The sequence below is a fragment of the Camelus ferus genome, chromosome 1 (assembly GCF_009834535.1).
Source record: "Camelus ferus isolate YT-003-E chromosome 1, BCGSAC_Cfer_1.0, whole genome shotgun sequence".
Classification (NCBI taxonomy): domain Eukaryota; kingdom Metazoa; phylum Chordata; class Mammalia; order Artiodactyla; family Camelidae; genus Camelus; species Camelus ferus.
In genome coordinates this window covers 88,777,484-88,790,750 of record NC_045696.1, presented here as the reverse complement: position 1 = coordinate 88,790,750, position 13,267 = coordinate 88,777,484, and the positions used below count along the sequence as shown (strand labels likewise).

Here is a 13,267-nt window from a genome sequence, read left to right as displayed (position 1 = left end):
GTTCCTCTTTCAAAAACTGTCAGCCTCTCTGTGTAGCCAATGAAATAATATACACTTATTATTCAAAGCTCTTCAAAATACAGTTCCAAGTGACCAATGATGGTTTATCTCCTGTTAGTCTTCTAAGCTTTCCTTTCTTTGAAACTCTTGTTAGTAAACACAAAGTGCCATTGTTTTTTTTTCTGGAAGTCTATCCCTCTTAGCCTAACCCCCTTTTCCTGTATGTCCAAATCCTCCTATCCCCAATTCTCCATCCCCTCCTTCATGAAGCCTTCCAGATCTCTCCAACAGATATAATTTCTTTCTCCTAAAAATCCCCACAATGTCTCAGATGGTGTCTTATCATACCCTGCTCTCTATTTACGAGTTGCCTATACACTTATTTCACCCACTTCAACTAGAAGTACTTCACTTCTATTGGGTGCTTGCTATGTGCCAGACACTGTTCAAGCATTTCATGTATATTAGCTCCTATAATCCTTAAGCTGACCTATGGAGTAGGTATGATAATTATATCTATTTTGCTGATGAGAAAGTTGAGGTACAAAGAGGCTAAGTAACTTGCCCAGCCCCACAGTGTGTGCTGAGTGGTGGAAATGAGCACGTGATTTGGGGGTGGAAATGACAAGAGAGCAACATAGTAGAAGGAGTGAACACTGGCTCAGGGAGAACCAACCCAAGAATGGCAATTTCTTTCATGATGGAAGGGTCGCCAGCCCTGTTGTTTGACTTTACAATTGGCAAGTTCACCACAGGAAGTATATACTGCATGTATATGCTTTTGTTAGCCACTCTTGTCAACCTGCAGTATATTTATGAGTGATTGAATGTGGAGCTCCATGAAGATGGGAATTGTGTCAGTTGTGCCTGGTTCCCAGTACAGTGTTGAATAAATGATAAATGTATCAAAAATCTACACCAGTTTGGTAGGAAAAATAGCTGGAGAAATGTACCTTGAATGCATTGTAGATTCTGGTGTGCATGGAGGAATAAAACGCTTACTTGCCCATTCTAAGCTTGATTTAAAAGGCACAAATTATAAGGGAAAAGATAGACTTGACTTTATGAAAATAAATCATGAACAACAAAAACCTAAAATTAAATAAAGTTCTTCATATTTCAAAGCATCATAAACAATGGAAAGGTAAATGACAAGATGGGAGAAATATTTACAACTTGAATGACATATAATATCAATCAGCCTTATATATAAAAAACTTTTATACTTCAAAAGAAAAAAGAAAATTATCCTGGTAGGAAAAAAGCCAAAGGACATTCATTTTGTAAAGATTTTGTTCTTGCAAAGATTTTCCCTGTACCTGTAATGAAAGTATGATCTTAAGATGAAAAACAATGTAAAAAAAGAAAAGTCAAAAAAAATCTGAATGGCTTTTAAATTTTTTTATGTGTTAGCAAAATCAATCTTCAAGTATCCATGGATGAGTTATTTTTTTTACTTCTCTTTTTATTGCTGTCTAAGGCACATTGATTAGTTTCACATATTACCAGTAATAGAATTTGAGTGAGGCTGAAATAATGATCTTAAGATAACTACCTTTGTTCATTCCTGAACAAATATTTATATATGCCTACTGTATTCCAGGTATTGTGTTAGGTGCTGGAGTTACAATGGAGAGCAAAACGGACTCAGTTCCTGCCCTCATGGAACATATAAACGTATAGTGACCATGGGGGAAAGCACACATTGATTTTCAAAAATCACAAAAAATACATATTTATAACTTTGATGAACACTGTGAAGTATATATAAGTACAGGTTGCCACGAGAGGTGGGAGGAGGGACCTCACTTAGATTGCAGAGTCAGGAAGGGCTCTTGAAAGAGTGATACAGGAGCTGAGATGTGAGGAATGATGTTTAACTAGGAAGGGTGTGGGCGGGAGTGGGCTTGGGAAAGGCCAGCATTCCAGCTGAAGGGAATTGCATGAACAAAGGACCCCAGTCAAGAGGGAGCTTGATGTTCTATAGGAATTGTAAGAAGGCAGATGTGGCTGAAGTGGATGGGCGGAGGCAGCAGATGGTGTGGAATAAGGCTGTGAAGGAGAGGAAGGCCATGGTCAAGACTTTGTCTTTATTCTAAGAGCAATGAGAAGTCATTTAAGGACTTTAAGCAGGATTATTCAACTATTCAAACACATTTGAATTAGCTAGAGTGTTGATGTGTTAATTAGCATGAAAACTTTAGGTAATGCTTTAGATTAACATTATAATTTAGAAAGCTTCTTTAAAGATTATCTGAGAGAAGCCTAGGGCAATGAGATGAAGGATTCTTAGGATAAATCTGGTTTACGTAAACAGATTTGGTGCAACAGTATAAAACAAGTATTCAGAAAACAAGTATCCTTAATATATTTCTGTAATTAATATAAAAACGTGGGCTGTAGAAAAGGAACTTGTGCTTTTGGAGTCCAGTGACATAAAGTCGTATTATATCCTAAGATGACTGGTGTCTGTCACATGAGTTCTGTTTAACAGAACACCTGAGATATTAAAATGTTAAATCCAGATAGATCTATTATTATGCTTACTTAAAGTGATGGATTTGTTTTCTTGGCTATATTACTAAAATATATTAATTCTGTAAAGAGCATTTAAGACTGAATATGTACTGTTAAACGTTGCATCTAGAAATGTTGTTTGAGAAGCACTGGAGATTTAATATGGTTAAATAGCCATGATCATTGTGAACCATTTACCAAAGGGACCAATAATGAAAATCATTTTTAAGATAGAATTTATAGTAATGGTCCCTTATCTTAAGGAGCTTTGATTACACTGTTGGTGGGAATGTAAATGGGAATAATGTATTTTCGAAAACAGTTTGGCCTTAAATTGTAAAGTTGAACATTTTCATTCCCAACTGTCCAGTAATTTAATTCCTAGCTATAGACCCTGGAGGAATTTTTGCATATATGCACTAACAGCTAGTACAAAAACAATTCATGAAATCATTGATCATAATAGCAAAAAACTGGAAACTCAAACATCCAAAGAAGATGAATACATAAATTATAGACCAGTCACATGGTGGAATATTATATAGCAGTAAAATGATTGAACTATATGTAATGACATGGAAGGATCTAGAAATATAATATTGTGAAAAAACAAGTAACAGAGGACGATACATAGTACAATACCCTTTTATAAAGCTCAAAACCAAGCAAAAGTAAAAAATATATTATTTAGGGATGCAGATGTTATTGATGATATTATTTTTTAAAAAGATAAGAGAATGATAAAAAGCAAAGTTCAGCCTAATAGCTACCTGTGGAGGACAGGTAGGGAGATAGGATAGGGAAAGAACTCCTAGGTTGGTACAAAGATTGGTCAGAGTCCAGTTTTTAGGTCAGTTGGTGGGTTTATGGGTATAGTACTCATGGTTGCTGTGCTTCATAACAGTACCTTCATGCAGTGTAAAAGGTTATACATATTTAGGTATATATTGATAGAATAATAATAAGAGAGTCCTACTTAATACTCAGTACATATTTATATGCAGAAGGCAAAAACAATTTAAGAATACAAATCAAACTGATAATTGGGAAATTTAAAATGTGCAGGAATTTCTCTCAATATAAAAGATTCATTTAAAATTTATCTCAGGGGATTTTTATTACATTCATCATCCAGAAGCTCAGCTGATATATTTGATTTTTATAACTTTGTAATATGTGGCAAAAACAAAAAGAAATGAGGACATCATGGAACAACATCCCACTAGAAAACAGATGTTATCAAACTCTGTTTTAAAGATTTCTTAAACCTAAAAGCCACAACTCAAATTTTTTTCTGAGAATAAGCTGTATTTTATGTTCTTTTTATATTTGCAAGGTTGACATGAGTTAATTGCATAGTTAAAAATGGTAATTACCTGGTAACTATCACTATTATTGTATCTCATGAAAACCTAGGATTGCAATTAGCTCTCGGTTCATTTCCATGTCACTTGTAATGGTAAAGTATTTGCATAATGTACATTCTATGGTACTCCTTTCTCCCCTGTGAAATTCAGTAAGTAAATAGCACTTTACTTTAGCAACAAATCTTTTAGACTTTTACATAGAGGCAAAGGACAGTTTACTTGCACTAGTCTTCTGCCCCACAAATACTCTCAATGGGTGAGGTAAATTCTCATAGTGCAGTGCTTATCCCAAAACTTTAAGTCAGAATTGAGGAAAAAGAATCCATGTATTCTTTCTGAGATTTCTATACCAGAGATCTACTGAAATGTTACTAGAGAAGTATAAATTAGATTAATCACCTCAGTGTCATTGGCAATCAAGGGATATTAGAGTACTGAATTGGTGGTCAGAAGAAATGAGTTTGTTTCCAACTTCTTATTTGCTGAATTGTGGTATTCATTTAACATCTTTGTGTCTCACTTTCCTTATATTTATAAAAAGAGATAATAGCCCCTCTATTTTCTTCATAGGATTGTTATGAGAATGGAAATAAGTTGATATACATGAAGAACTTTAACAATCTAAAGGAATATGCAAATGTTAGTTTGTCACCAGAGGAAGATTTTTAAAAAATTTTCTTGAATATCATAAAATTCACAGTAAGCTATAACAAAAAGCTTATCTAGGGCTTTTAAAAATCACTAGGTAAATTACATTAATTTCTTAATAGAAATATGAAAATGCCTGTAGGGCCTGCTTGAAAAATCATTTATTGATTTTCACACAAATTAGCAACTTACATGAAAATGTCAAAGCTTATCTCCAGAGAGTCTGCAGCATATCTAGATTAATTAAGTCAGGCCCTCTTCTTTTATTTCTCTTCCCAAGAGACCAGTATGGTCCTTTCTCTTCTTTTTTTAGGTATGGGAGAAACATGCCTTTCAGGAATATTTGCTGCTGTCATCAATGTAGTAATGTTGTGGACAGGCCAGATTGGGCCCTAGGTTTGGAATTTTTCTACCCCAGAGCCTGGTTTGACTTGTAATTTTGGAGTCTTGATCAGCTTATTTGCAAGTTGCCTTTGCCAGAAACAGATTCATACACAGAGACATTGATAATGCACCTGAAAGCCAAAGGTAATTTACAGTAAGAAATATTATAATCTCATCTTCATAATAACACTAATGCATTACCTTTGCTTTATAGTTCCTAAAGGCTTTTGAATTCATTATCTTATTTGGGAACCTCATGACTTATGACTTTTGAACAGAACGACCTAATTTATTTCTAAACTGCTTATTTCCTCTATTTATCAAGTGGAAAATAGCAAAAAGTGTGAAGAACAAGAGACCATATCTTAGTTGTCAAAAATAACACAGTTAACAATTCTTCACATTTCCTTCCTTTTCTATGCATAAGTATGTAATTGAGATCATATAATATATGCCATTTAAATGTCAAAGTTTTCATTTTTTCTTCTGGTTAAGATGGTAATCTATGAGTTTTGTTTAAAAAAAATGGAAAAATTGTAGGAAACAGACAAAAGTTCCTAACAGAAAATGAATACCACATATAATTTACTACTGTAGTTAACCATCGTAAACATTTTGGTGTATTTCCTTCTAGTATTTTACTTCTTTTACTGGGAATCAGGCAGCCTCTACTCTCCAGTCTATCGGACTAGGAGCTGCAGAAGATCAGCACTCTTCTTCCTGGACAGGGTTAGCGAGAGTGAATATTTTCCTTTAAAGCTCACTTGTTTCCTTATTCTAAGCTGATTTGTACATTCTTCTCTTCTTTCCCCAACATCTTCAAGGCCACCGACACCTGCCCATAGTTCAACAAGTTATCCTTGATGGCTTCTCAAATTCTACTCACTTCTGCTCATCTCAAGACTCCCGCCCCCACTTCACCTTCCCCTGCGATGACTGAGGAGGTGGAGGGAGGCCGCTAGTTCGGAGCTTCAAAGGCACCACCGGCAAGCCTAAACAGAAGAGTCAGCTCCTCGCCCCGCGGCAGGGTCAGGAGCGTCCCAGGCTCCACTGGGAGACCCTGGTGTTTCTCGGGGGAAGGGTAGGACCAACCAAGGCCTTCGTGGCTAAGTCCCCGCTCCAGGTGAGGCGGCAGCTTGTAGAGAGGCCAGCTGATCCTCGCGCCTCCCGAGGTTATCATCAGAGCGCACTTCCACGTAACTCTGAGTCTTCACATCCTACTGTTCTCGGGAGGTTTTTTTCTCAATCGGAGACGGCTTTGAGGCCCGACGCTCTCTCTCTGCCTCTGGGGAGACTCAGGGAGGCCTCTGTCACAGAAAACCGACGATCCTCTCCGCCTCGCTTTGCGAGCCAAGAGAAGTACGTCCCTTCTCGCTTGCCTTATGCCTGGCGAGGCGGGGACCGCACTACCGTGCCGCCAGCCGGAGGGGGGGACGCTCACGTGCGGCCCTCTGCTTTCCAGCTGGTAGCAGTAGCTCCCGGGAAACCACCGTTCAGACTACCAGGGTCAGTATTATAATGTTCTGAGAGCTCGCACAGGAGGCAGAAACGACCATCCACTCGAACTCGGCCGCGGCCGCGCCCCTTCCCTCCCCCTCGGTTCGCCCGGACCGCCTGGAGCTGCAAGAGCGCCAGCTGCCGCCGAGTCGCTTCAGCTTTTGACAGCTCCGCGCGGGCACCTCCGGGCCTCGAATCCCGGCTCAAGGGGCGGGGCGAGGCGGGGCGAGGCGGGGCGGGGCGAGCGCGCGCTGGGCGGGGCGAGCGCGAGCCGGGGCTCGAGGAGGGAGCGCGCGAGACGAGCCGAAGCCGAGCGAAGCGGAGCAGAGCAGGGAGGTGTTCAGGAGAGGCAGGCAGAGCGCGGCCGGCCGCTTGCGGCTCCGCACCTATCGTGCTGCGTCGCCGGGCTCCGCGTACCCCCGCCTCTGCCCAGGCTCCAGCAAAACTTTTATTCTCTGGGGCCTCCTGGGGTGTCTGAAGGACTCCAAGCGCTCGGCCCGCTCTGCGCTCCCCTGCAGCTGCGACCAAGGGGACGTGCATCCCTTGCCCGCCAGGCTCTCGCGCCCCGCGCCTCCTTACCTGCTGAACGCTCCCCGAAGCGGCCAGGGGGCACCCGCGGAGGAGCCGAAAGGGCGCCAGCGCCTCTAAACTCTCCCGCCCACCTCGGCCGACCCGCCCGGCGCAACTTTATCTTGATTCCTCTCTTCTAGCCCGGCACCCGCAACTGCTGCTGCCACCGCCACTGTCTTGGCCGCCGCCGCCTCACAAAGGGGCGTAGGGAGGGGAGGCGGCGCGAGCGGCGGACAAGGCTCCGGTGCACAGGGCGCGGGCCTCTGGGCCGCTGAGGCCCGGAGACAAAAGAGAAACTGCCTCTGTTCGCCGTGCGGGCTTGGAGCTGCCTGCTCGTCCGCCTCCCGGCAGGTTCCGCGAACCTCCTCCCCCTCCACCCTCGGCTGCTGCTCCGCCTCTCTCCGCGCGGGCCGTCTCCGCAGTGCTCCGGGACCCGGCGAGCCTTCGGGGCGCGCGTCGCTGCTGGTGGTTGGGGCTCTAGCGATAATAAATGATAGAGGATACGATGACTTTGCTGTCTCTCTTGGGTCGCATCATGCGCTACTTCTTGCTGAGACCCGAGACGCTCTTCCTGCTGTGCATCAGCTTGGCGCTGTGGAGTTACTTCTTCCACACGGACGAGGTGAAGACCATCGTCAAGTCCAGCCGGGACGCCGTGAAGATGGTGAAGGGCAAGGTGGCTGAAATCATGCAGAACGATCGGCTCGGGGGGCTCGACGTGCTGGAGGCGGAGTTTTCCAAGACCTGGGAGTTCAAGAGCCACAATGTGGCCGTGTATTCCATCCAGGGCCGGAGAGACCACATGGAGGACCGCTTCGAAGTTCTTACGGACCTAGCCAACAAGACACATCCGTCCATCTTCGGGATCTTCGACGGCCACGGAGGCGAGGTAAGAGTTTTCTGGAGCTCTGTGTGTGTGCCTGCGCGCTCGCGCGCGCGCATAAATAACAGGACGTTGTGTGAGCGGCAGGGTAGGACCTGAGTGCGAGAGGCGTGGTGATGACCTGGTGCCGGGCTGGACAAAGCCACTAGTTCCACATGTGGCCAAGTTGCCAAAAACACTGCTGGATCTAGACCTCTTGTACTGAGGGTCCTATGTCGGGGAGGTAGGGTCATCCATAACCTATTTTGTGCTTCATAATATATGAGGTTTCCCAAGGCCAAAACCCAGCAAATGACTGCTAGTTTTGCTGGGAGAGGTAATGGTTTCAACAATGAACTTTGGCGTGAGGCCTCAGCTCCCCTAGCACAAAGAAGGAAGATAGTATTCTTTGATTCTCGTTCGGGAAAAGACAGACTCAGTGGAGCCGAGTCTGCGAGGGTTTAGAGAGGATGAAGGAACCTCTGACTCCTTCCCATCGCCTGTGCCCTGAGGAGAAACCCGAGGGGCAGCGCTGCGCTTCTTCCCAGTTCCATTAACTTTGCCAGTGCCACCCGGCCACTTGACAGCAGCTCTTCGCTGGCCGCCTGCGTTTAGCCGAATCGAGGCGCAGGACGGAGATGCTTCTGGCATTTGCAGAGGTGTCGGTGCCCGCAGAGGCAGCAGTGCTCGGATCTGGTCCCTGCCCCCTGGCTGGCGTGGGACGCAGACGTCTTCTTGCTTGTAAATTCCTTCTAAATTTGGGGTTCCTGCGGGAGCAAGAGATGAGGTTAGACGCCGGTTCAGGTCCCTCTCCCAAATTTCTGCGGCACCCAGATTGCTCTCCCGGGCTTAGATTTCCAGGAGGTCGGGGCGAGAGTTGGCTTTGGTCCTTGGGCATTGGCCCAGGCGAAGTGAGTGGCAGATATGGCTTCTGCGCCGTGCTCCAAAGAGCACCAGGCCAGATACCCCGTTATTCTAAGTTTGGCAGTTTGGAACAGTTTCTTGCTGCATACTTTTTCCCCCCTTTTCAACCTACATTTTTACCCGTATTCCCGCGCCCCCCTTCGCCACCCCTTCTTCATCATTTCCCTCTCCTCCCACAGCCCCGAACTCCCACCCAGCTTTTCCCCCTTTCCCTTAATTCTCTTCTTGGCCCTTCTGGTCTTTGGGTGGGCTCTAGGGGATGTCATTCTCTTTCAAGCTTGTTCTTTGGCCTTTGTTTTGGGTGAACACTGAGAGAGCTTTCAATTGGTTATCTTAACTGCATTCTCTTTTGGATACAAAGTCACCTCACCCACCAATCTGCTAATCATTCCAACATACTGTATCTACCTGCCTTGTAGAACCAACTTTGCAATTAATGACAAACTTAGTTGGAAAATTTATTTAGTAGAGATGAAATCAGGTTTTGCTATTTTCCAGCCACCCTAGCCCTTTGTATGTTCTGTCTTTTAAAATAAAGGTTTCTCATTGATTGTAATTTTGTAGCCTCTCCTGTAACGTAGGGGGGGTTCCTTCCTTTCCCCTTGGTCACAGGGAAGATGAAAGGTGTAGTTAACTGAGGGAAGAAATGCTGTGTATTTGGATAAAAACATATCTGCAAGACAAGGTTATCAATATAATGGCTAATTAATTTTTTAGCTTCAGTCAGAATGTCTGTATATTCATTTTATGTGCCTTATCTGTTGGAAGTCATTTAATAAAGCTTATATTTATTTTGTATTTTTATGTTAAAATTGTTGGCAGATGATAATCTGCTTCTTGTCTTAGCATAGTTTTATTCTTTTAAAATTTTTATTTATTTTTTTAAAAAATTATTTTTTAACTTTCTTTTTAATTTTTGGAGGGGTTTGTTTTTGTTTTAGGGGGAGGTAATTACATTTATTTATTTATTTTAATGGAGGTACTGGGAATGGAACCCAGGACCTCATGCATGCTAGGCATGTACTCTACCACTGAGCTGTACCCTCCCCCACAGTTTTATTCTTAATTTACAGGTTTGGATGTAATATTAATGCTGTGAAACTTTGGGTTATGTATGTCTGGGTATGCTGTATTGCATGTTTTGAGCCTACATGTGTAAGTGAATGGGTATTTAAATTTTTCTTCTAAGTTGATATTCTAAAATCTGAACATTGAAGACCCCAATAGATTTTAGGTTGAAAAATTTACAGTACTATCTTCTGGCAAATTCACCATTCAGAGAAGGGACATGCTAAATGCTTTTATTTAACTAGAAATATTTTACTTGTATAGGAATTTTTCATTAAATTTTTAGATAGTAAACGAGCTGATCATTGTTAGCCACCCTATGAAATGCATTTCATTGTTCCTTATATTAAAAAGCTTGCTGTTTGCAAAATAGTTAATAATATCAGTACCCTGAAAAATAGAATAATTTGTTCCATCTATAACTGTATACAGTATATAGTCAGTTCATTCATTCTGGCTTTGTTTTGGGGCAAAATAAGTAGTTTAAAAACAAACTATTTAAATGCTATTGGGAATGCGATAACAAATAATCTTAGGTAATTTCTCTCTTGCTTTTTCTTTCATCCGAAGAAAATCCCACCATCTAATTTTTTTGTATTTTGTGTTGTTTAGCTCCTTTAATATTCACCAGAGGAGGGTGCCACTGTTTGATTTTGGTGTAGATGATAGTTATCTCCTTTCAGAAAAGAGGGAGCTTTTTCTGAACTCTCTGTCTGTATACCTTTATATGTTGTCTGTAGAGTGTCACGGAAGATGAATGAGGAGTTAAACTTTATTTCTAGTAATTCAAACTAATAAAAATCAGGGCCCATCTACAGTGGTAGTGCTTTTAGATACAGAAAGACCCTAAGCCACCTTGTGAATCTGTTTCATCCTGTATTTTAGATGAGATGTTTATTGATGGTAGGAGTATTTGTGACCTTCCTAAGGCTACATGTCTTGTTCAAGGCCTTCGGTTTGATGATCTTTATATTAAACCAGTGGACAAATTAGTTTGCATATTTGCCTGAGTAAATAGCACACTAGGGATATGAGGGTGAATGAAACATGATTCCCATCTTCAGAAAGTTTCAGTGTGGTGAGAGAGATAGACCTGTATACCAGAAATTATAGACATGGTGTGCTGAGGGTGTTATTGGAATACCGAAGAGGGTCATTTAAATCAAACTGGGAGGTGGGAGGCCCTGGGAAAGACACCTTAAAGGCATCATTTACTGCAAGGTTAAAAGTGTAGGCTTTGGCTTGAGATTTGGTTTTGAATCTCTGCTCTGTCTTATACTAACTGTGACGTTGGGCAAGTTGTTTTTGCAACTTTATCAGGGAGTTTTTAATCTAAAAAATATGGATAATAATGAAGGTCTTAACCTTCATCAGTTGCATAATACTCTGTCTAGAGAAATACTTGATGGAGAGAAGGTTGTGGAAGAAGAAAGCTTAAAGACCAAAAAGTCTGCAGTGTTGGGGCATCAGTATCCAAGGAAGGAAGGAGACTACCTGTGAAAGCCATAGCTTTGATCACTACTGGTGAACTGACTATTAATTTAGGATTCCAGGTATCTTAGCATTGGGAAAGCAGCATCCTGGCTTCAGGTGCAAATTTTATAATTCGGAAAAAAGAATATTCTTTATGATTAGTTAATAAATTGGTATTCTGATTTGTACTTCAGCCTCTTAGGAGTTGAGTTAACTTGAGTTAGTTCTCAGTCTCTTCAGCTGTGTATTTTTGACAAAGATATGTCTCTGAACATGTTATGCTGGGGACTATACTCTGGATGGCTGTGAATTCTAGGTGGATCATATCTTAATGAGCTGTGTCTTGGAGGTTCTACAGGCCAGGTTCCTCACTTTATGCTCTTAAACCCTTGAGACATTCTAACTACCATACTATGGGTGGATGGTTGACTCTGTGTGTGTGTGTGTGTGTGTGTGTGTGTGTGTGTGTGTGTATATAAAGTGATTGTTTTGCTGTATAATGCAAATTAAAACAGAAAGGTTAAAAAAAACTCAGATTGTATCAACTAATGTGGAAAGGTTATTTTTAAAGTTATAAATGATGTTTATCTAGGAAAATTGTTTTGCTTATCTGTAATTTTTATCCACAGGCAAAAGGTGTTTTGTTTTTTTAAACTTTTTAAAAATTAACTAGAAGAAATATTACCCATCCTTTCAGGCAACTTTGTCAGCGTTCATAGCTGAACTCTACCTAGAAAAACAATTGTTATGCGCTCTATATGCTTATGGGCATTACTGTATTAAAGGTCACATATCATACAATTGACACACAGTTTGGTCAGGGGTTTAAGCTTAGAGTTCCACACTTCACATCAGAGAGAAGCTGTACTTCAGATACTTGTCAGGAGCTATAGTCTTGAGAGTTATCACTTCTCAGAAGCTCAGAAGAAAAACTGCTTATGGTGGGTTGCCTGAAGGATGTATACAGTCAAGTTCTTTAGATCAGTGGTTCTTAACTTTTCTTGAGTCATTCTTCTCTTTGAGGATGTTATGAAACCACAGACATATCCCCCAGAAAAATGGACATGAACATCAAGTTTTGTTTATAATTTCAAAGCGAAGTGGATGCCTGAAGCCTCTGGATTTTAGGTTAGTCTAGATAGAATCAAATCTGTTTCTGATAAATCTAGACCTGCAGGGAGCTGTGTACCTGGACCCCACCTTGCCCTGATCGTGTCCCTCTCTGTCATTTTGCACTTACTGACTTTTGTGCTGGCATTTGCCCGTGAGGACTGTTATGAGGGACGGTCTTCCAAAGCTCTCTGATAAATCAACTGCAGAGAAGTCATTGAGGACTTTATTTGTTACATTATATAGTATCTTCTTTATGAGGACCAAGGGAGAGAGTGTTCTCTGAGAGCTTTTTGTTTTTATCTTAAGGATGCTGAATCATGTAGCTGATTGGATCATCCTGTGTTTGTTGGCTGCTAGGAATGTTAGAGCCAAACCTCTGACCTGCCTCTATCAAGTGTGCAGAATTTTACTAATTTGGCACATGAACCTCATTCCTAGGACAGCTTATCTTTCCTCCATTTAGTTTTCCTTTGTCCCATTTTTCTCTATTTCCTCTTCAATATGTCATTTTCTCTTGTAGTGTATGTATTTATGTAAGTTTTATTGAATCCTTTCTGAAATAAGATATACTAGTTCCAAATAAATAAATTATGAGTGATACAATGAATGATCTGCTTTTCAGACATTACAGCTGCTGTTAGTAAATGGGCCCCCACATTACTGATGTACAAGAGGCCTGTGGATTAAGCGTGAACAAATGCCTTATGGTTGAAGAAAAAATTCAGATTATTTTAGTTTAAAATGGCACGTTAACATTTCTGCGCCCAAAAGGGGGAACACACTTTCCCTTTAGTACCCACACCTATTCTGTGCTTGGCAACTCTTTGAAGGCGAAGGTAGGATC

At 41.5% G+C, this 13,267-nt stretch overlaps 1 protein-coding gene across 2 annotated transcripts in view; it reads left to right on the top strand.

Moving 5' to 3' along the window:
• Positions 1-7,104: 7,104 nt before the first annotated feature.
• The window catches only part of PPM1L (protein phosphatase, Mg2+/Mn2+ dependent 1L), a 265,389-nt gene continuing 259,226 nt past the window's right edge, over positions 7,105-13,267 (top strand). The window contains exon 1 of one of the 2 annotated variants that reach the window (XM_006194882.2): positions 7,105-7,872. In XM_006194882.2, coding sequence (XP_006194944.1) covers positions 7,474-7,872 — 399 coding nt within the window. In that variant the 5' untranslated portion in view covers positions 7,105-7,473. The remainder of the gene's footprint in view (positions 7,873-13,267) is intronic. The other variant, XM_032485156.1, reaches the window with a different exon arrangement.